The sequence below is a fragment of the Heptranchias perlo genome, chromosome 27 (genome assembly GCF_035084215.1).
Source record: "Heptranchias perlo isolate sHepPer1 chromosome 27, sHepPer1.hap1, whole genome shotgun sequence".
In the NCBI taxonomy this organism is placed as follows: Eukaryota; Metazoa; Chordata; class Chondrichthyes; order Hexanchiformes; family Hexanchidae; genus Heptranchias; species Heptranchias perlo.
The window spans coordinates 42,745,854-42,769,760 of record NC_090351.1 but is presented as its reverse complement, the minus strand read 5'-3'; the positions used below and the strand labels follow the sequence as shown (position 1 = coordinate 42,769,760).

Genomic DNA, 23,907 nt, shown 5'->3' with positions numbered 1-23,907 from the left:
CCGCCCCCCCCCGCCGCGTCTCCCTCCGCCCCCCCCCCGCCGCGTCTCCCTCCGCCCCCCCCGCCGCGTCTCCCTCCGCCCCCCCCTGCCGCGTCTCCCTCCGCCCCCCCCCTGCCGCGTCTCCCTCCGCCCCCCCCTGCCGCGTCTCCCTCCGCCCCCCCCTGCCGCGTCTCCCTCCGCCCCCCCCTGCCGCGTCTCCCTCCGCCCCCCCCTGCCGCGTCTCCCTCCGCCCCCCCCGCCGCGTCTCCCTCCGCCCCCCCCGCCGCGTCTCCCTCCGCCCCCCCCGCCGCGTCTCCCTCCGCCCCCCCCGCCGCGTCTCCCTCCGCCCCCCCCGCCGCGTCTCCCTCCGCCCCCCCCGCCGCGTCTCCCTCCGCCCCCCCCGCCGCGTCTCCCTCCGCCCCCCCCGCCGCGTCTCCCTCCGCCCCCCCCGCCGCGTCTCCCTCCGCCCCCCCCGCCGCGTCTCCCTCCGCCCCCCCCGCCGCGTCTCCCTCCGCCCCCCCCGCCGCGTCTCCCTCCGCCCCCCCCGCCGCGTCTCCCTCCGCCCCCCCCGCCGCGTCTCCCTCCGCCCCCCCCGCCGCGTCTCCCTCCGCCCCCCCCGCCGCGTCTCCCTCCGCCCCCCCCGCCGCGTCTCCCTCCGCCCCCCCCGCCGCGTCTCCCTCCGCCCCCCCCGCCGCGTCTCCCTCCGCCCCCCCCGCCGCGTCTCCCTCCGCCCCCCCCGCCGCGTCTCCCTCCGCCCCCCCCGCCGCGTCTCCCTCCGCCCCCCCCGCCGCGTCTCCCTCCGCCCCCCACGCCGCGTCTCCCTCCGCCCCCCCCGCCGCGTCTCCCTCCGCCCCCCCCGCCGCGTCTCCCTCCGCCCCCCCCGCCGCGTCTCCCTCCGCCCCCCCCGCCGCGTCTCCCTCCGCCCCCCCCGCCGCGTCTCCCTCCGCCCCCCCCGCCGCGTCTCCCTCCGCCCCCCCCGCCGCGTCTCCCTCCGCCCCCCCCGCCGCGTCTCCCTCCGCCCCCCCCGCCGCGTCTCCCTCCGCCCCCCCCGCCGCGTCTCCCTCCGCCCCCCCCGCCGCGTCTCCCTCCGCCCCCCCCGCCGCGTCTCCCTCCGCCCCCCCCGCCGCGTCTCCCTCCGCCCCCCCCGCCGCGTCTCCCTCCGCCCCCCCCGCCGCGTCTCCCTCCGCCCCCCCCGCCGCGTCTCCCTCCGCCCCCCCCGCCGCGTCTCCCTCCGCCCCCCCCGCCGCGTCTCCCTCCGCCCCCCCCGCCGCGTCTCCCTCCGCCCCCCCCGCCGCGTCTCCCTCCGCCCCCCCCGCCGCGTCTCCCTCCGCCCCCCCCGCCGCGTCTCCCTCCGCCCCCCCCGCCGCGTCTCCCTCCGCCCCCCCCGCCGCGTCTCCCTCCGCCCCCCCCGCCGCGTCTCCCTCCGCCCCCCCCGCCGCGTCTCCCTCCGCCCCCCCCGCCGCGTCTCCCTCCGCCCCCCCCGCCGCGTCTCCCTCCGCCCCCCCCGCCGCGTCTCCCTCCGCCCCCCCCGCCGCGTCTCCCTCCGCCCCCCCCGCCGCGTCTCCCTCCGCCCCCCCCGCCGCGTCTCCCTCCGCCCCCCCCGCCGCGTCTCCCTCCGCCCCCCCCGCCGCGTCTCCCTCCGCCCCCCCCGCCGCGTCTCCCTCCGCCCCCCCCGCCGCGTCTCCCTCCGCCCCCCCCGCCGCGTCTCCCTCCGCCCCCCCCGCCGCGTCTCCCTCCGCCCCCCCCGCCGCGTCTCCCTCCGCCCCCCCCGCCGCGTCTCCCTCCGCCCCCCCCGCCGCGTCTCCCTCCGCCCCCCCCGCCGCGTCTCCCTCCGCCCCCCCCGCCGCGTCTCCCTCCGCCCCCCCCGCCGCGTCTCCCTCCGCCCCCCCCGCCGCGTCTCCCTCCGCCCCCCCCGCCGCGTCTCCCTCCGCCCCCCCCGCCGCGTCTCCCTCCGCCCCCCCCGCCGCGTCTCCCTCCGCCCCCCCCGCCGCGTCTCCCTCCGCCCCCCCCGCCGCGTCTCCCTCCGCCCCCCCCGCCGCGTCTCCCTCCGCCCCCCCCGCCGCGTCTCCCTCCGCCCCCCCCGCCGCGTCTCCCTCCGCCCCCCCCGCCGCGTCTCCCTCCGCCCCCCCCGCCGCGTCTCCCTCCGCCCCCCCCGCCGCGTCTCCCTCCGCCCCCCCCGCCGCGTCTCCCTCCGCCCCCCCCGCCGCGTCTCCCTCCGCCCCCCCCGCCGCGTCTCCCTCCGCCCCCCCCGCCGCGTCTCCCTCCGCCCCCCCCGCCGCGTCTCCCTCCGCCCCCCCCGCCGCGTCTCCCTCCGCCCCCCCCGCCGCGTCTCCCTCCGCCCCCCCCGCCGCGTCTCCCTCCGCCCCCCCCGCCGCGTCTCCCTCCGCCCCCCCCGCCGCGTCTCCCTCCGCCCCCCCCGCCGCGTCTCCCTCCGCCCCCCCCGCCGCGTCTCCCTCCGCCCCCCCCGCCGCGTCTCCCTCCGCCCCCCCCGCCGCGTCTCCCTCCGCCCCCCCCGCCGCGTCTCCCTCCGCCCCCCCCGCCGCGTCTCCCTCCGCCCCCCCCGCCGCGTCTCCCTCCGCCCCCCCCGCCGCGTCTCCCTCCGCCCCCCCCGCCGCGTCTCCCTCCGCCCCCCCCGCCGCGTCTCCCTCCGCCCCCCCCGCCGCGTCTCCCTCCGCCCCCCCCGCCGCGTCTCCCTCCGCCCCCCCCGCCGCGTCTCCCTCCGCCCCCCCCGCCGCGTCTCCCTCCGCCCCCCCCGCCGCGTCTCCCTCCGCCCCCCCCGCCGCGTCTCCCTCCGCCCCCCCCGCCGCGTCTCCCTCCGCCCCCCCCGCCGCGTCTCCCTCCGCCCCCCCCGCCGCGTCTCCCTCCGCCCCCCCCGCCGCGTCTCCCTCCGCCCCCCCCGCCGCGTCTCCCTCCGCCCCCCCCGCCGCGTCTCCCTCCGCCCCCCCCCGCCGCGTCTCCCTCCGCCCCCCCCGCCGCGTCTCCCTCCGCCCCCCCCGCCGCGTCTCCCTCCGCCCCCCCCGCCGCGTCTCCCTCCGCCCCCCCCGCCGCGTCTCCCTCCGCCCCCCCCGCCGCGTCTCCCTCCGCCCCCCCCGCCGCGTCTCCCTCCGCCCCCCCCGCCGCGTCTCCCTCCGCCCCCCCCGCCGCGTCTCCCTCCGCCCCCCCCGCCGCGTCTCCCTCCGCCCCCCCCGCCGCGTCTCCCTCCGCCCCCCCCGCCGCGTCTCCCTCCGCCCCCCCCGCCGCGTCTCCCTCCGCCCCCCCCGCCGCGTCTCCCTCCGCCCCCCCCGCCGCGTCTCCCTCCGCCCCCCCCGCCGCGTCTCCCTCCGCCCCCCCCGCCGCGTCTCCCTCCGCCCCCCCCGCCGCGTCTCCCTCCGCCCCCCCCGCCGCGTCTCCCTCCGCCCCCCCCGCCGCGTCTCCCTCCGCCCCCCCCGCCGCGTCTCCCTCCGCCCCCCCCGCCGCGTCTCCCTCCGCCCCCCCCGCCGCGTCTCCCTCCGCCCCCCCCGCCGCGTCTCCCTCCGCCCCCCCCGCCGCGTCTCCCTCCGCCCCCCCCGCCGCGTCTCCCTCCGCCCCCCCCGCCGCGTCTCCCTCCGCCCCCCCCGCCGCGTCTCCCTCCGCCCCCCCCGCCGCGTCTCCCTCCGCCCCCCCCGCCGCGTCTCCCTCCGCCCCCCCCGCCGCGTCTCCCTCCGCCCCCCCCGCCGCGTCTCCCTCCGCCCCCCCCGCCGCGTCTCCCTCCGCCCCCCCCGCCGCGTCTCCCTCCGCCCCCCCCGCCGCGTCTCCCTCCGCCCCCCCCGCCGCGTCTCCCTCCGCCCCCCCCGCCGCGTCTCCCTCCGCCCCCCCCGCCGCGTCTCCCTCCGCCCCCCCCGCCGCGTCTCCCTCCGCCCCCCCCGCCGCGTCTCCCTCCGCCCCCCCCGCCGCGTCTCCCTCCGCCCCCCCCGCCGCGTCTCCCTCCGCCCCCCCCGCCGCGTCTCCCTCCGCCCCCCCCGCCGCGTCTCCCTCCGCCCCCCCCGCCGCGTCTCCCTCCGCCCCCCCCGCCGCGTCTCCCTCCGCCCCCCCCGCCGCGTCTCCCTCCGCCCCCCCCCGCCGCGTCTCCCTCCGCCCCCCCCCGCCGCGTCTCCCTCCGCCCCCCCCCGCCGCGTCTCCCTCCGCCCCCCCCGCCGCGTCTCCCTCCGCCCCCCCCGCCGCGTCTCCCTCCGCCCCCCCCGCCGCGTCTCCCTCCGCCCCCCCCGCCGCGTCTCCCTCCGCCCCCCCCGCCGCGTCTCCCTCCGCCCCCCCCGCCGCGTCTCCCTCCGCCCCCCCCGCCGCGTCTCCCTCCGCCCCCCCCGCCGCGTCTCCCTCCGCCCCCCCCGCCGCGTCTCCCTCCGCCCCCCCCGCCGCGTCTCCCTCCGCCCCCCCCCGCCGCGTCTCCCTCCGCCCCCCCCCGCCGCGTCTCCCTCCGCCCCCCCCCCCCCGCCGCGTCTCCCTCCGCCCCCCCCCCGCCGCGTCTCCCTCCGCCCCCCCCCCCGCCGCGTCTCCCTCCGCCCCCCCCCCGCCGCGTCTCCCTCCGCCCCCCCCCCCGCCGCGTCTCCCTCCGCCCCCCCCCCGCCGCGTCTCCCTCCGCCCCCCCCCCGCCGCGTCTCCCTCCGCCCCCCCCCCGCCGCGTCTCCCTCCGCCCCCCCCCCGCCGCGTCTCCCTCCGCCCCCCCCCCGCCGCGTCTCCCTCCGCCCCCCCCCCGCCGCGTCTCCCTCCGCCCCCCCCCCGCCGCGTCTCCCTCCGCCCCCCCCCCGCCGCGTCTCCCTCCGCCCCCCCCTGGTCTTCACTAACCCTATCACCATATCCTTCCTCCTTTCTCACTCGTGTTTATTTAGCCTTAAATGCATCTATGCTAGTCGCCTAAACTTGTGGTAGCAAGTTCCACGTTCTGACGACTCTCTCGGTAAAGAAGCTTCTCCTGAATTCCCTATTGAAATTATTAATGCCTATCTTATATTTATGGCCCCTACTTTTGGTCTCCCCATAAGTGGAAATATCTTCTCTACCCTATTCAACCCTGTCATAATTTTGAAGACCTCTATCAGGTCACCCCTCAAGTCTTCTCTTTTCTCACGAAAACAATCCCAGTCTTTTTGGCTTTAACATTTTGCTTTAAAATTTTGTTCAGTTGTTGATTTCTGTAGCTCTCAGCTGCTGGCCTGATGAAGCCAGAACTGACTAGCTTCATTAGACTGCCCAGAAACACCCCTTTTTCCTGGGTCTTGGTACCTCTCACCAGTGTGACTATGTCTCAATGCTGCTCAGTAAATGCGAGCTGAACACAGCAGTCAATGATGTCATCGTGTGTGTTCCCCCATCTTGAGTTTTGTAGATTATGATGTCACTAGTTGATGTCACAATGCCATAGAGCTTTTGCGGAGACTGGTTCACAGGGAGACTGGCAGTAACATTTGAAAGTAAATTCTGGAGAATGTCATTTGTCAGCCAACCTATAATATAAAAGGCCTTATATGTTTCCTCTCTTAACAAATCTTTTTAAATGATCCACATTTCAGAACTAATTGAACAGTCAGAATAAAAACAGACAATGTTGGAAATACACAGCAGTTCCATCAGCATGTGAAAATGGGAAAGATAATTAACATTTTGAATGGAGCCCCTTCTTCGGAAAGGGATCTATGAGTGGGCCGGTACTCCTGTAGACCCAGAATAATTACAGGAGAATTGCATTGGAAAGTTGCGGGCATGATTGCAATGACGACTGAATCTGTAAAACTTATTCTGTTTTTTCTTCGCAGTGACACTGATACCATTGTTGGATTACCAAGACCCATCCACGAAAGTATCAAAACCCTTAAACAGGTAAAGCTGGGGTGGAGGGTGGTGGGGTGGGAGCGGAGAACCAGCTTTAACCTCTGCAAAATCATAAAGTCTTTATAGAACTTGTTTACAATTTTGATACAAAAGGTGTACAGAGAAAGCAGTCTCCAGATGTTTTTTTCTCCATATTCTCCCGATGCTCCTCTTTGATGTGCCTCAGGGTACAGTTCCACAGGCCACAACACTAGAAACTTGCCCAAGTGGTCATTTTGATTGTTAAACCGAACTGGTTCACTTTTAGGGAAGGAAACCTGCTGTCCTTACTCAGTCTGGGCCTACATCGAATTAGGACACGACGGAGGCAAACCCAGCCCAGTCGACCCTGCAATGTCCTCGTCGCTAACATCTGGGGACTGGTGCCAAAGCTGGGAGAGCTGTCTCACAGACTAGTCAAGTAACAACCTGATAGATGTGATTCTGTGAGTATGATTATCAGCCAACGTCCCAAACTCATCCATCACCATCTCTGGGTATATCCCACCCTTCCGGTGGGGGAACAGTGGTATACAGTTGGGTGGGAGTGGCCCTGGGAGTCCTCAGCATTGACTCCGCACCCCATGAAGTCTCACGGCTTCAGGTCAAATACGGGCCAGGAAACTTCCTGCTAATTACCACCTACCGCCCTCCCTCAGCCGATGGATCAGTTCTTCTCCATGTTGAGCACCATTTGGAGGAAGCACTGAGGGTAACAAGGGCACAGAATATACTCTAGGTGGGGGTCTTTAATGCCTATCGCCAAGTGTGGCTTGGTAGCACCACTACTGACTGAACTGACTGAGTCCTGAAGGACAGCTGGCAGACTGGGCTTGCAGCATGTGGTGAGAGAACCAACATGAGGAAATAACCTACTTAACCTCGTCCTCACCAATCTACCTGTCGCAGATGCATCTGTTCATAATCATATTGGTCGGAGTGACCACTGCACAGAACTTGTGCAGACCAAGTCCTGTCTTCACACTGAGGACACCCTCCATCGTGTTGTGGCACTACCATCATGCTAGGTGGGATAGATTGAGAAGTTAGCAGCTCAAAACTGGGCATCTATGAGGCACTGTGGGCCATCAGCTGCAATAGAATTGTATTCCACCATAATCTGTAACCTCATGGCCTGACGTATCCCTCACTCCTCCATCGCCTTCAAACCAGATAACCAACGCTGGTTCAATGAGGAGTGTAGAAGAACATGCTGGGAGCAGCACCAGGCATACCTGAAAAGGAGGTGCCAACCTGGTGTAGCTAAAACACAGGACTACACGGAATGCTGAACAGCGGAAGCAGCAGGCTGTAGACAGAGCCAAGCGATCCCACGACCAACGGATCAGGTCAAAGCTCTGTCGTCCTGCCATGTCCAGTCGTGAATGCTGTTGTCAATTAAGCAACTAACGGGAGGCGGAGGCTCCATGAACATCCCCATCCTCAATGATGGCAAAGTCCAGCACGAGTGCAAAAGACAAGGCTGATATGATCACAACCATCTTAAGCCAGAAGTGCTAAGTGATCTTTTTCGGCCTCCTCCTGAGGTCCCCACCATCACAGATACTAGTCTTCAGCCAATTCGATTCACTCTGTGAAATCAAGATACAACTGAGTGCACTGGACACAGCAAAAGCTACGGATGCCGACAATATCCCGGCTGTAGTGCTGAAGACCTGTGCTCCAGAACTATTCGCGCCTCCAAGCCAAGTTGTTCCAGTACAGCCACAACACTGGCATCTACCCGACAATGTGGAAAATTGCCCAGGTATGTCCTATCCACAAAAAGCAGGACAAATTCAACCCGGCCGATTACCGTCCTCTCAGCCTTCTCTCAATCATCAGCGAAGTGATGGAAGGAATCGTCAACAGTGCTATCAAGCAGCAATAACCTCACCAATAACCTGCTCACCGATGCTCAGTTTGGGTACCGCCAGAACCATTCGGCTCCAGACTTAATTATAGCCTTGGTCCAAATTCCAGAGGTGAGGTGAGAGTGAATGCCCTTGACATTAAGGCAGCATTATACCAATTGTGGCACCAAGGAGCCCTAGTAAGAACATAAAAGAACATAGAAATAGGAGCAGAAGCAGGAGTAGGCCATATGGCTCCTCAAGCCTGCTCTGCCATTCAGTAAGATCATGACTGATCTTCGACCTCAACTCCACTTTCCTGCCTGATCCCCATTTCCCTTGATTTCCTCGAGTCCAAAAATCTATCTTTCTCAGCCTTAAATATACTCAACGACTCAGCATCCACAGCCCTCTGAGGTAGAGAATTCCAAAGATTCATAACCCTCTGAGTGAAGGAATTCTTCCTCATCTCATTCTTAAATGGCCAACCCCATATCCTGCGACTATGCCCCCTAGTTCTAGGCTCTCCAGCCAAGGGAAACGACCTCTCAGCATCGACCCTGTCAAGCCCCCTCAGAATCTTATGTTTCAGTGAGATCACCTCTCATTCTTCTAAACTCCAGAGAGTATAGGCCCATTCTACTCAATGTCTCCTCATGAGACAACCCTCTCATCTCAGGAATTAATCTAGTGAATCTTCGTTAAACCGCCTCTAAGACAAGTTTATCCTTCCTTAGATAAGGAGGCCAAAACTGTACGCAGTAAAACTGAAGTCAATGGGATTCGGGGAAAACTCTCCAGTGGCTGGAGTCACAATGCAAAGGAAGATGGTTGTGGTTGTTGGAAGCCAATTGTCTCAGCCCCAGGACATCGCTGCAGGATTTCCTCAGGGCAGCGTCCTAGGCCCATCTATCTTCAACTGCTTCAATGACCTTCCCTCCATCATAAGGTCAGAAGTAAGGATGTTCGCTGATGAGTACACAGTATTCAGCTTCATTTGCAATTCCTCAGATAATGAAGCAGTCCATGCCTGCATGCAGCAAGACCTGGACAACATCCAGGCTTGGGCTGATAATTGACAAGTATTATTCACGCCACGTAAGTGTCAGGTAGTGGCCATCTCCAACAAGAGAGAGCCTAACCACTTTGACTTGACATTCGATGACATTACCATCGCCGAATCCCCCACCATCAACATCCTGGGGGTCACCGTTGACCAGAAACTCAACTGGACCAGCCGCATAAATGCTGTGGCTACAAGAGCAGGACAGAGATTGGGTGTTCTGTGGCGAGTGACTCATCCCCGACTCCCCACAACCTACAAGCCAGAAGCCAGGAGTCTGATTTGAATACTCTCCACTTGCCTAGATGGGTGCTGCTCCAACAACACTGAAGATGCTCAATGCCATCCAGGATAAAGCAGTCTGCTTGATGGACAGCCCATCCACCAGCTGAAACATCCATACCTCCCCCACTGGCGTACATAGCGATAGTGTGTACCATCTGCAGGTTGCACTGCAGCAACTTACCAAGGTTGCTTTGGCAGAATCTCCCAAACCTGCTAGCTCTACCACCTAGAATGACTAGGGCAGCAGAAGCATGGGAACAACACCACCTCCAAGTTCCCTTCCAAGTCACACACTATCCTGACTTGGACATATATTGGCTGTTCCTTCATCGTCTCTGGGTCAAAATTCTGAAACTCCCTAACTAACAGCATTGTGGGAGCACCTTCACCACACGGACTGCAGCGGTTCAAGAAGAAGGCTCACCACCAGCTTCTTGAGGGCTACTCGGCAAGGGCATGACCAGGGCAAGGAATGGGGAGAAAGCAAAGCTCAGTTGGGCAACAGTAGTGGTCAGTAAGAGGCTGCAAGCTGATGAGAGCGAGGGCTATCAGCAACTGTTGATTTGTACACCAACCAATGGGAGCTAGGATTAGCGGCACTGAAACATTGGTGGGCAACAGCATCGGGATCAACAGGGTCGCTGAGCGCAATCTGATGTGTGTGTTCGGGAGCGCAATCTAATTGTGTGTGCGTGCATGCGTGTGCTGAGCACAATCTAACTGTGTAATAAAATGCTGGAGAAGCTCAGCAAGCCAGGCACATCTTTGGAGAAAGAAATGAGTTAATGTTTCAGGTCAAAGACCTTATGTCAGAACTGGAAGATGTTAAAGAGTTAACAGTTTTTAAGCAAGTACAGAGGGAGGGAGGGAAGGGAGAAAAGAACAAAAGGAAAGGTCTGTGATAGGTTAGAGGGTAAGAGTGATGAAATGACAAAAGAGATGATGTTGCAAGGCAAGGAGGGTAGTAATGGGACAAGTAAAGAAACAAAAGATGGGTCTAGAGGAGCTATAAATGGCAATAGTAGAACCATTACCAGCAGCTGCAGTGCCACAAACAAAAAATGGGAGCAGTGGTTATTGAAATCAATGTTGAGTCCGGAAGATTGTAAAGTGCCTAAACAAAAGATGAGGTGCTGTTCCTCGAGCATTTTGTTGAGCTTCATTGGAATAGCGTAAAAGGCCAAGGTCAGAGTGGGAGTGAGATGGGGAATTAAAATGGCAAGCGACCGACCGGTCAGGGTCACGCTTGCGGATTGAGCGGAGGTGTTCAGCAAAACGATCACCCAATCTGCGTTTGGTCTCCCCAAAGTAGAGGAGACTGCATTGTGACCAGCAAATACAGTATACTAAATTGAAAGACGTACAAGTAAACCGCTGTTTCATCTGGAAGGATCGTTTGGGGCTGGGAGGAGAGTGGGTGTTGGGGGTGATGGAAGAGTGGACCAGGGTGACTCAAAAGGAGCGGTCCCTTTGCAATGCTGAAAGGGGAGGGGAGGGAAAGATGTGTTTGGTGTTGGGATTGCACTGGAGGTGGCGGAAATGGCGGAGGATGATATGTTGAATGTGGAGGCTGGTGGGGTGGAAGGTGAGGACAAGGGGGACCCTATCCTGGTTCTGGAGGTAGGGTTAGGGGTGAGGGCAAAAGTGCAGGAAATAGAACGGACATGGTCGAGGGCCCTGTCAACTACAGTGCAGGGGAATCCTCGGTTGAGGAAAAAGGTGGGGTGGGGGTGGCACTACCCTCTTAGATATGGGGGTGGTGCCAGAGGACTGAAGAATTGCAAATGTTACACCCTTGTTCAAAAAAGGATGTAAGGATAAACCCAGCAACTACAGGCTAGTCAGTTTAACCTTGGTGGTGGGCAAGCATATAGAAACGATAATTCGAGACAAAATTAACAGTCTCTCGGACAAGTGTGGATTAATTAAGGAAAGCCAGCATGGATTTGTTAAAGGCAAATTTTGTTTAACTAACTTGATTGAGTTTTTTGATGAGGCCAGTGCAATTGATGTGGTGTATATGGACTTCCAAAAGGTGTTTGATAAAGTGCCACATAATAGGCTTGTCAGCAAAGTTGAAGCCTATGGAATAAAAGGGGCAGTGGCAGCATGGATACGAAATTGGCTAAGAGACAGAAAACAGAGTAGTGGTGAACAGTTGTTTTTCGGACTGGAGGAAGGTATACGGTGGTGGTCTTCAGGGGTCAGTACTAGGACTGCTGCTTTTCTTGATGTATATTAATAACTTGGACTTGGGTGTACAGAGCACAATTTCAAAATTTGCAGATGACACAAAACTTGGAAGTATAGTGAACAGTGAGGAGTATGGAGATAAACTTCAAGGGGGTATAGACAGGCTGGTGGAATGGGTGGACACATGGCAGATGAAATTTAACGCAGAGAAGTGCAAAATGATACATTTTGGTAGGAAGAACGAGGAGAGGCAATATAAACTAAAGGGTACAATTCTAAAGGGGGTGCAGGAACAGAGAGACCTGGGGGTATATGTGCACAGGTCGTTGATGGTGGCAGGGCAGGTTGAGAAAGCGGTTAAAAAAGCATACGGAATCCTGGGCTTTATAAACAGAGGCATAGAGTACAAAAGCAAGGAGGTTATGATGAACCAATTCTGGACACCGCACTTTAGGAAGGATGTGAAGGCCTTAGAGAGGGTACAGAAAAGATTTAGTGGAATGGTTCCAGGGATGAGGGACTTCAGTTCCGTGGATAAACTGAAGAAGCTGGGGTTGTTCTCCTTAGAACAGAGAAGGTTGAGAGGAGATTTGATAGAGGTGTGCAAAATCATGACTGGTCTAGATAGGGTAGAGAGAGAGAAACTCTTCCCATTGGCGGAAGGGTCAAGAACCAGAGGAGACAGATTTAAGATGATTGGCAAAAGAACCAAAGACGACATGAGGAAAAACTTTTTTCGCAGCGAGTGGTTATGATCTGGAATGCACTGCCTGAAAGGGTGGTGGAGACAGATTCAGTTGTGGTTTTCAAAAGGGAATTGGATAAGTACTTGAAGGGAAAAAATCTGCAGGGCCATGGGGAAAGGGCAGGGGAGTGGGACTAACTGGACTGCTCTTGCAGAGAGCCGGCACAGGCTCGACGGGCCGAATGGCCTCCTTCTGTGCTATAACCATTCTATGATTCTAGTGGGGGGTGAAAACACTATTGGAGTCATTAAACATATTTGAATATATAAAATCAAAACCAGAAAATTTGAATTTTAAAATAAACATAAATGTTATGTTTAGCTACAGTTTGCTACTTGTCTTTTAATACATACCAAGGTGGCGGCAGAGCTGCAAGAGAAAGTGCTCAAATTTGCTCCACAATGCCTCCAGTGGCCAAATTGTATAATTACGTGACAAGTTTACATAGGCCATCTCCATTATAAATGTGGACATGGGAATTTATAATGCAAAAAAAGTTGACTTAAAAGTGTAACAACAGGAAGTAAGGTTTTGTAGGCTGGAACTGTGTGCAGACATAAGATTTTTAATAAGGTAATAGATGTGTAGCCTAAAGATTATGAGAGATATTTGCATAGGGACACTTGATGCATTTATATCAGACTACTTTGTCTCTTGCTTTAAAATGTAAATGGATTTTATTTAAAATGGGTTAACGCCTGCATTAAAATAGTGGACAGATTAATGTTATACGAACATGTTAAGCATTGAAGTATGATTGCACACCATAATATTTAGACTAATGTATATAATTTGCTCAAAACTTTATTTGTGAATTAATGAATTGAAGTCTCCTTTTCAACTCAGTCTCCACTTGTACTAATTTCTGGTTGTAAGTTCTGTCATTTCCCAGAACTTGACCGTGTGGCTTACTCATTATCACCCTGTGCCAAGAACAGTGCACCTTATATACTATGAATGTAATGCATGACAGTGTATTTCAACCAGTTGCATTAAAAAGGGGCAAAGATAAAAGAAAATGTTTTCAAATCAAATGTAATTTTTTAAAAAAAGATTCCTGTTACAGAATTGCTATCGTTTTAGAAACAGTCGGTCTCTGTTTTTAAAAATTGTGATAAAAATTACAGTACTTTTACTGGATTATAATACATATTATACAAGGTACATACTGTTTCCGGAGCATTGGTTCAAATCCCAATTGGCATGGACCCAAAGTAAAACTTCTAATTTGGCACTGATTCAGCACTAAACTGGCAATCTGAGGCCACAGGATCATAAAAGAAAATGGATGTTGGATGCTCAAAATCTGAAATAAGAACAGAAAATGCTGGAAATACTCAGCAGGTCAGGCAGCATCTGCAGAAAGAGAAACAATGTCAACGTTTTAGGTTGATGAGCTGTCATCAGAACTCATCACCAGAGGCCACAGGATGGTTGACATGAGAAATGTCACTGGCGCAGAAGGGGTGCTCTTCTGAGATTGGAGCTGACGCAAATTGTTGGGCTAATGTAAAGGATGTTTTACTCTACATTTAATATGCTATGCCTACCTTGGGAGTACTTGATGCTGACAGAGTGCTTGAAATGGAAAGTATTCCATTCCTCAAAACCAGTGTCCTTCAGTGATCAGCAAAAGAAATTAGAGGGAAATACATATATTGCGTATACTTGGCTTTTAAAACATATGATTACATTTCTCTATCAGTGTATAAGCTCATCATTGTTTTATTTTGCAGCACAAGTACATATCAATAGCTGAGATTCAGATCAAGAAGGAGGAGGAATATCTGAAAAAGCCAATCTCTGCGGTATGAATGGTGCTATTTCTAAATTTTGAAGTCAGTTTATGTCAATCACAAGTAGAATTGTTGTTAATAAATCTGGTTCTTAAGCCCATTGGTGTGCTTTCTATGTAATATATACTGTTCACTGTATAAAGTGCCTCTCATTTTATATAGACCAGTCAGCCTAACATCAGTGGGTAAGCTTCTAGAACAATAACATGGAATAAAATTAATATTCACCGAGAAAGACATGGGTTAATTAGGCACATCCAGCATGGATTTGTAAAAGGCAAGTCATGTCTGACAAATGTAGCAAGTTCTTTGAATAAATAACGGAGTGCATTGATATGGGAAATGCAGTGGAAGTTGTGAATATGGATTTTCAAAAGGTGTTAGATAAAGTGCCACATACGAGGCTTGTTGATAAAACTAAGGCACATGGTATTAAAAGGAAGTTGGTAAAAGGAAAGAAAACAGAGTAATGGTTAATGAATGAATGTTTTTAGATTGGAGGGATGTAAATCATGGTGCCCCCCAAGGGTCAATATTGGGCCAATTGCTTTTCTCAATGTGTAAAGATCTGGATTTGGGTGGGGGCACTATCAACATTTGCTATATAAATAACAATAGCTTATATTTATATAGCACCTTTAACATAGAAAAATATCCCAAGGTGCTTCACAGAGGCATAATCCGACAAAATGGACGCTGAACCAAAGAAGATGTTTGGAGGGGTGACAAAAGCTTGGTCAAAGAGGTAGGCTGTAACGAGAGTCATTAAGGAGGAGAGGGAGGTGGAGATCCAGAGGAGTTTAGGGAGGGAATTCTAGAATGTGGCGGCGGAAGGCTTGGCTGCCTATGGTGAGGTGAAGGGAAGGGGCCAGAGTCGGAAGAACGGAGGGTTCTTGCAGGGTTGGAGGGCTGGAGGACGTGATGGAGATAGGGAGAGGCGAGGCCATGAAGGGATTTAAACATGAGGATGAGAATTTTAAACTAGAGGCTTATGGACCGGGAGCCATTGTAGGTCAGCAAGAATAGTAGTGATGGGTGAGCGTGACTTGGTGTGAGTTAGGATATGGACAGCAGAGATTTGGCTGAGCAGAAGTTTAAAGGCTGTCCAGGAGAGCTTTAGAATAGTTAATTCTGGAGGTGACAAAGGCATGGTGAGAGTTTCGGCTGTAGATGGGCTGAGGTAGGGAGCGATGTTATGGAGGTGGAAATAGGCATTCTTTATGATGGAGACGATAGAGGATGAGAAACTCGGCTCCGGGTCGAACAGGATGCTGAGGTTGTGAACAGTCAGGTCCAGCCTGAGACAGTGGCCGAGGAAGGGGATTGAATCAGTGGCTAGAGTACGTAGTTTGTGGCAGGGGCTGAAGACAATGACTTCAGTCTTCCCACTGTTTAACTGGAAGAAATTATGGCTCATCCAAGACTGGATGTTGGACAAGCAGTCTGACAGCACGGAGACAGTGGAGGAAACGAGAAAGGTGGTGAAGTAAAGTTGGGTGAAGTCAGTGTACCCATGGAAGCTCAGTCCATGTCTCCACATGATGTTGCTAAATTGCAGCATGCAGATGAGGGAGACAAGGATAGATTCTTAGAGATAATGTTGCGGGGGCAGGAAGAGAAGTTATTGCTAGAGATGCTGTGGCTACGATTTGATAAGTGTGAAACCAAGACAGGGCAGTCTCACTGAGCTGGAGGAGAGGCGTTGGAGAAAAATGGTGTGGTTTACCATGTCAAAGACTGCAGAGAGGTCAAGGAGGGAAAATACACCATGGTTATAGTCAGACAATATCATTTGTGACTTTGGTTAGGGCAGTTTCAGTGCTGTGGCAGGGGTGGAAACCTGATTGGAGAGATTCAAACTTGGAGTTGCGGGAAAGATGGCCATGGATTTGGGAGGCGACAACAAGTTCAAGGTCTTTGGAGAGGAAAGGGAGGTTGGAGATTGGGCGGTAGTTTGCAAGCACAGTGGACCGACGGGTGGGATTTTTGTGGAGGAGGTGATGATGAGTGTTTTGAAAGGGAGAGTGCTGTACCTGAGGAGAGGGAACCATTTACAATGTCAGGTAGCTTGGGGAGCTGGAAGGGAAGTTGAGTGCTCAGCAGTTTTGTGAGAAAGGATCAAGGGAGCAGGAAGTGAGTCTCGTAACAAAATGAGGTTGGAGAGGGCATGAGGGAAGATGGGAGAGAAATTAGCGAAGGACGTGGGATCAGGGCGAGAGCAGGATTGAGCCTGGAGTTGAGGGAGCCAAGATGGGGGCTATACCAGGGGCAGCAACCAGCATAGGAGCGACTAAAGGTTTTTCTGGGGAGGACACACAATAAAATAGGATTAATGGGGATTGGGGTATTTGGGTGATGAGAGAAACAAGGAAGTAGTTGGAGATTGCCTTGTCTAGGGGATGGGAGTAGAGAGTGAGTTGGCAAAGTTGAGCGGGTAGCCGTGAATACAGTAGAGTTTATATTGAGGGAGAAACAGTAATGGAAGTGGAATTCATAAAGCTTTTAAAAAGGAAGTGAGTAAATATTTGAAAAATTAAAATTAAAACAAAGGGCAGAGGAATGGAACGAAGTGGATAGCTCTTTCACAGAGCTAGCACAGCACAATGGGCCAAATGGCTGCATTCTGGCTGTAGGTATCAATGATTCTTTGTATTGTTCAGCCAGTAGTGTGCTCCATTGTAACATATTCATCTTATGAGGAGTGCCACTTATATAATACGCTGTTCAGCTTATATGGTGCCTTCTGTATAATGTATTGCTCATCCTTTATCGTACTGCTTGTGTCTTCTTCAGTCTGTAGGGTGTCTCTTGTGTGCAACTGTGCTGTTAGACTGGAAAGTTAGAAATGTCACTCCATTATTTAATGTAAACAATTTTACAACAAGTTATAGTCCAGCAATTTTATTTGAAATTCACAAGCTTTCGGAGGCTTCCTCCTTCTTCATATTTATCAATGGCTTGGATGAAGGAATAGAGAGTTGCAAATTCAGGATTGCAGATGAAACTAAGTTAGGAGTTACAGTAAGATGTGCAGATGGAAGCAGGAAGTTACAAAGAGACAGATTAAGTGAGCGGGTAAAATTGTGGCAAGTTATGCTCAATGTAAGCAAGCGTGAGGTCATCCACTTTGGATCCAAGAATGACACATTAGAATACTTTTTAAATGGTGAGAAGCTAGGAACTGTGGAAGAGCAAAGGGATTTGGATCTTCATGTATCCAGGCCCAAAAAGTAATCAAAAAGACTAATGGAATTTTGGCCTTTATCTCAAGGGGACTGGAATACAAAGGGGAGGAAGTTATGCTTCAGTTGTACAGAGCCTTGGTGAGATCCCATCTGGGGTACTGCGTTCAGTTCTGGGCACCGCACCTCAGGAGGGATATGTTGGCCTTGAAGGGGGTGCAGTGCAGATTCACCAGCATGATACTGGGGCTTAAAGGGTTAAATTATGAGGACAGGTTGCATAAAATTGGCTTGTATTCCCTTGAATATAGAAGGTTGAGGGGTGATCTAATCGAGCTGTTTAAAATGACAAAGGGATTTGATAGGGTAGATAGAACCATAGAAAAGATACAGCACAGAATGGGGCCATTCGGCCCATCGTGTCCGTGCTGGCTCGAAGAACAACCAGGTGCCCATTCTAATCCCACCTTCCAGCACCCGGTCCGTAGCCCTGCAGCTTACAGCACTTTAGGTGTAGGTCCAGGTACTTTTTAAAAAGAGTTTGAGGGTCCTTGCCTCTACCACCAATTCGGGCAGCGAATTCCATACACCCACCACCCTTTGGGTTAAAAAAAAGATTTTCCTCATGTCCCCTCTAATCCTTCCGCCAATCAGCTTAAATCTATGTCCTCTAGTTCTTGAACTCTCCGCTAGGGGAAACAGGTACTTCCTGTCTACTCTATCTAGACCCCTCATAATTTTGTACACCTCAATCAAGTCACCCCTCAGCCTCCTTTGCTCCAAAGAAAACAACCCCAGCCTATCCAATCTCTCCTCATAGCTGCAATTTTTCAAGCCCTGGCAACATTCTTATAAATCTTCTCTGCACTCTCTCCAGAGCAATTATCTCCTTCCTGTAATGTGGTGACCAGAACTGCGCACAACACTCCAGCTGTGGCCTTACCAGCGTTTTATACAGTTTCCATCATTACATCCCTGCTTTTGTATTCTATACCTCGGCTAATAACGGAGAGCATTCCGTATGCCTTCTTCACAACCTTATCTACCTGTACTGCCACCTTCAGAGACCTGTGCACATGCACTCCAAGGTTTCTCACTTCCTCTACCCCTCTCAATATATTCCCGTTTACTGCGTATTCCCTTTTACTGTTTGCCCTCCCTAAGTGCATTACCTCACACTTCTCCGGGTTGAACTCTATTTGCCACTTTTCCGCCCACTCCACCAACCCATTGATATCTTTTTGGAGTCTACAGCTACCCTCTTCACTCAACTACACGGCCAAATTTTGTGTCGTCTGCAAATTTGCCAATCATGCCCCCTACATTCAAGTCCAAATCATTCATACATACCACAAACAGCAAGGGACCCAACACAGTCCTGTGGCACACTACTGGAAACGGATTTCCATTTGCAAAGACATCCATCGACTTTTACCCTTTGTTTCCTGTTACTGAGCCAATTTTGGATCCAATTCGCCACATTTCCCTGTATCCCATGGGCTTTTACCTTTCTGACCAGTCTGCCATGTGGGACCTTGTCAAATGCCTTACTAAAATCCATGTGGACAACATCCACTGCACTACCCTCATCAATCCTCCTTGTCACTTCCTCAAAGAATTTAATCAGATTTGTAAGGCATGACCTTCGCTGAACAAATCCATGCTGACTATCCCTGATTAAACCATGCCTTTCCAAGTGACAGTTTATCCTATCTCTCAGTATTGATTCTAATAGTTTGCCCACCACCGAGGTAAGACTGACCGGCCTATAATTGTTCGGTCTTTCCCTCAAGGCCTTTTTAAACAATGGTACCATGTTTGCAGTCTTCCAGTCCTCCGGTACCTCCCCTGTATCTAATGAGGATTGAAAAATGATCCTCAGAGCATCCGCTATTTCCTCCCTGGCTTCCTTCAATAGCCTAGGAAACAATCCAACCGGCCCTGGTGACTTATCAACTTTCAAGGATTCCAGTCCCTCTGGTACTTCCCCTCTCATAATTTTTACCTTATCCAATATTTCACACCTCTCCTCTAACTACTACGTCCGGATCATCCCTTTCCTTTGTGAATACGGTGACAAAATATTCATTTAAAACCCTACCCACATCCTCTGCTTCTACACACAAGTTACCCTTATCATCCCTGATAGGTCCCACCTTTTCCTTAGCTATCCTCTTATTCTTAATGTACTGATAAAACATCTTAGGGTTTTATTTAATCTTACTAGCTAATATTTTTTCATGCCCTCTCTTTGCTTTCCTTATTTCCTTTTTTATGTCATCCCTGTACTTTCTATACTCCTCTAGGCTTTCTGCAGTATTTAGTTTTCTGTGACAGTCATAAGCTTTCTTTTTCTGCTTTATCTTGCCCCGTATACTTCCAGACAACTAGGGGACTCTAAATTTGGCAGTGCCACCCTTTTTCTTTGAGGGGGCGTGTCTGCACTTTTTAGTGCCTGCCACTGGCTTGCCACTGATTTCTCCAAGTAGTTGTGTCCAGTCCACTTCTGTCACATCACCTCTTAGTTCTGTAAAATTTGCCTTCCACCAATTTAAAACGTTAACTCCTGATTTAACTGTCCATTTTCCATAATAATGCTAAAACTAACTGAATTGTGGCCACTATCCCCAATATAGTCACCCACTGTCACTTCACCCACTTGCCCATCTTCATTTCCCAGGACTAAATCTAGAATTGCATCCCCTCTTATTGGGCTTGTCACGTACTGGCTAAAAAAGTTCTCGTGGACACCAATCAAGAATTTTGCGCCCTCTGTGCCCCTCACACTGTTTGATTCCCAGTTGATGTTAGGGTAGTTGAAGTCCCCTACTATTATTGCTGCCTTATTTTTGCACTCAGAAATTTGCCTACATATTTGTTCTTCTGTACAGATACAGAAAAACTATTTCCTCTGGTGGGTGAGTCCAGAACAAGGGGGCATAATCTTAAAATTAGAGCTCAGCCATTCAAGTGAAATCAGGAAACACTTTTGGTAGTGGAAATTTGAAATTCTCTTCCTTAAAAGCCTGTGGATGCTGGGGGACATTTGGAGCTTTCAAGACTTTTTTTTGGATAAGGGTATCAAAGGATACCCTTATCCAAAAAAAAGTGTATAAATGGAGTTGAGGTACACATCAGCCACGATCTGATTGAACGGTGGAACAGACTCAAGGGCTGAATGGCCTATTCCTGTTCTTGTACTGTTCAGTCTATAGATTAGTCCTATATAATTCACTATTCACCTTATAGCATGCCCTCTGTTGAGCCTATAGATTTTTCCCTATGCAATTTACCATTCAGCCTGTAGAGGGCGCTCAGTGCAATGTACTATTCAGCCCAGTGAGTACCCACTGTGTAATGTACTGTTCAGCCCATTGAATGCCTGCTGTGTAATGTACTATGCATTCTCTACAATGCCAGTATGTAGTATACTGTTCAGCCTATAATGTGACCCTATGTAACATAGTGTATAACGGTCCTTGTGTAACATGCTGTTTGGCTTGTGGAGCTTCTTTAATATTGTGGTCAATCCATGAGGTTCCCTGTGTAATACACTGTTAGCCTGTAGAATGACCCAGTGCAATACAGTATGTCACCTCTATAGAGTGCCCATGTAAAATGCAGTATGTATGTGGCTTGCATTCCAGTGAAAATGCTTGAGATCAGTGGAAGTCACCGAGGTAATGCCCATGGTGAAAATCCAGAACAAGTGTCTTTCTGAAATTCAAGAATTAACTGCCAAGTTATTTCTGTGATTATTTTTTCCTGTTTGTAGGGAGATGAGGAATTTGAACTGACACCTGCTGAAATTCTGTACCAGGGTATACTACCCAGTCTACCTCAATACATGGTGAGTGCAAAGCCCTCTCCTTATATTTGTTGCTGTTTTGATTCCCTTTCCCCCTTCAGTTGCCATGTGCCATTCCTTGCCAAGAACCAGTCATTGAGTTACATTGAGTCTACAGCACAGAAACGGGCCATTCGGTCCAACTGTTCTATGCCGGCATTTATGCTCCACACGAGCCTCCTCCTTCCCCACGTCATCAACCCCTATCAGCATACCCTTCTATTTCTTTCTCCCTCATGTGCTTATCTAGCTTCCCTGTAAATGCATCTGTGTTATTTACCTCAACTGCTCCTTGTGGTAGCACATTCCACATTCTTTACCCAAAAAGTGGTAAGAAGTTTCTCCTGAATTCCCTATTGGATTTATTAATGACTATCTTACATTGATGACCTCTAGTTTTGCACTCCCCTGCAAGTGGAAACATTTTCTCTGTCTATCCTGTCAAACCCTTTCATTATCTTAAAGACCACTATCAGGTCACCCCTCAGTCTTCTCTTTTCTAGAGAAAAGAGCCCCAGCCTGTTTAGTCTTTCCTGATAAGTATATCCTCTCAGTCCTGATATCATCCTTGTGAATCTTTTTTGCATCTTGTCCAATGCCTCTATATCCTTTTTATAATATGGAGACCAGAACTGTGCACAGGACTCCGTGTGGACTAACCAAGGTTCTATACAAGTTTAACGTAACTTCTCTGCTTTTCAATTCTATCCCTTGAGAAATGAACCCCAATGCTTGTTTTTTTTATTCGCTCATGGGATGTGGGCGTTGCTGGCGAGGCCGGCATTTATTGCCCATTCCTAATTGCCCTCGAGAAGATGGTGGTGAGCCGCCTTCTTGAACCACTGCAGTCGTGAATGGTGGTGGACAATTAAACAACTAACTGGAGGAGGAGGCTCTGCAAACATCCCCATTCTCAATGATGGCGGAGTCCAGCACGTGAGTGCAAAAGACAAGGCTGAAGCGTTTGCAACCATCTTCAGCCAGAAGTGCCGAGTGGATGATCCATCTCGGCCTCCTCACGATATCCCCACCATCACAGAAGCCAGTCTTCAGCCAATTCGATTCACTCCACGTGATATCAAGAAACGGCTGAGTGCACTGGATACAGCAAAGGCTATGGGCCCCGACAACATCCCGACTGTAGTGCTGAAGACTTGTGCTCCAGAACTAGCTGCGCCTCTAGCCAAGCTGTTCCAGTACAGCTACAACACTGGCATCTACCCGACAATGTGGAAAATTGCCCAGGTATGTCCTGTCCACAAAAAGCAGGACAAATCCAATCCGGCCCATTACCGCCCCATCAGTCTACTCTCAATCATCGGCAAAGCGATTGAAGGTGTCGTCGACAGTGCTATCAAGCAGCACATAGTCACCAATAACCTGCTCACCGATGCTCAGTTTGGGTTCCGCCAGGACCACTCGGCTCCAGACCTCATTACAGCCTTGGTCCAAACATGGACCAAAGAGCTAAGTTCCAGAGGTGAGGTGAGAGTGACTGCCCTTGACATCAAGGCAGCATTTGACCGAGTGTGGCACCAAGGAGCCCTAGTAAAATTGAAGTCAATGGGAATCGGGGAAAACTCTCCAGTGGCTGGAGTCATACCTGGCACAAAGGAAGATGGTAGTGGAGGCCAATCATCTCAGCCCCAGGGCATTGCTGCAGGCGTTCCTCAGGGCAGTGTCCTCGGCCCAACCATCTTCAGCTGCTTCATCAATGACCTTCCCTCCATCATAAGGTCAGAAATGGGGATGTTCGCTGATAATTGCACAGTGTTCAGTTCTATTCGCAACCCCTCAAATAATGAAGCAGTCTGAGCCCGCATGCAGCAAGACCTGGACAACATCCAGGCTTGGGCTCATAAGTGGCAAGTAACATTCACGCCAGATAAGTGCCAGGCAATGACCATCTCCAACAAGAGAGAGTCCAACCACCTCCCCTTGACATTCAACTGCATTACCATCGCCGAAACCCCCACCATCAATATCCTGGGGGTCACCATTGACCAGAAACTTAACTGGACCAGCCATATAAATACTGTGGCTACGAGAGCAGGTCAGAGGCTGGGAATTCTGCGGCGAGTGACTCATCTCCTGACTCCCCAAAGCCTTTCCACCATCTACAAGGCACAAGTCAGGAGTGTGATGGAATACTCTCCACTTGCCTGGATGAGTGCAGCTCCAACAACACTCAAGAAGCTCGACACCATCCAAGATAAAGCAGCCCACTTGATTGGCACCCCATCCACCACCCTAAACATTCACTCCCTTCACCACCGGTGCACAGTGGCTGCAGTGTGTACCATCTACAGGATGCACTGCAGCAACTCGCCAAGGCTTCTTTGACAGCACCTCCTAAACCCGCGGCCTCTACCACCTAGAAGGACAAATGTAAGGAATCTTACAACACCAGGTTATAGTCCAACAATTCACCTGATGAAGGGGATAATCTCCGAAAGCTTGTGATTTTAAAATAAAATTGTTGGACTATAACCTGGTGTTGTAAGATTCCTTACATTTGTCCACCCCAGTCCATCACCGGCATCTCCACATCATACCTAGAAGGACAACAGCAGCAGGCACATGGGAACAACACCACCTGCACGTTCCCCTCCAAGTCACACCACATCCCAACTTGGAAATACATCGCCGTTCCTTCATCGTTGCTGGATCAAAATCCTGGAACTCCCTTCCTAACAGCACTGTGGGAGAACCGTCACCACACGGACTGCAGCGGTTCAAGATGGCGGCTCACCACCACCTACTCAAGGGCAATTGGGGATGGGCCATAAATGCCGGCCTTGCCAGCGACGCCCACGTCCCATGAACAAATTTTTTTTAAAGTGAAAGGGTAGTCAAAGGAAAAGTGGGACCAACTAAGGACAAAAAAGATCTGCTTGAGCATGGCTGAGGTAATATAAATACTGTGCATCTGTCTTCACTAGAGAAGAGGATGCTGCCATTGTAGCAGTAAAGGGGGAGGTAGTAGTGATGTTGGATAGGATAAAAATAAAAAAGAGGTACTTAAAAGATTGGCAGTACTCAAAGTAGAAAAGTCACCTGGTCCAGATGGGATGCATCCTAGGTTACTGAAGGAAATAAGGGTGGAAATTGCAGAGGCTCTGGCCACAATCTTCCAATCCTCA

General features: G+C 53.4%; 1 protein-coding gene across 1 annotated transcript in view; it reads left to right on the top strand.

Moving 5' to 3' along the window:
- Positions 1 to 23,907, top strand: part of strip1 (striatin interacting protein 1) — a 139,490-nt gene that overhangs the window by 61,574 nt on the left and 54,009 nt on the right. Inside the window, exons 12-14 of the mRNA XM_068007761.1 lie at positions 5,745 to 5,808; positions 13,676 to 13,747; positions 20,693 to 20,767. Of these exons, the coding sequence (XP_067863862.1) occupies positions 5,745 to 5,808; positions 13,676 to 13,747; positions 20,693 to 20,767 (211 nt within the window). The remainder of the gene's footprint in view (positions 1 to 5,744; positions 5,809 to 13,675; positions 13,748 to 20,692; positions 20,768 to 23,907) is intronic.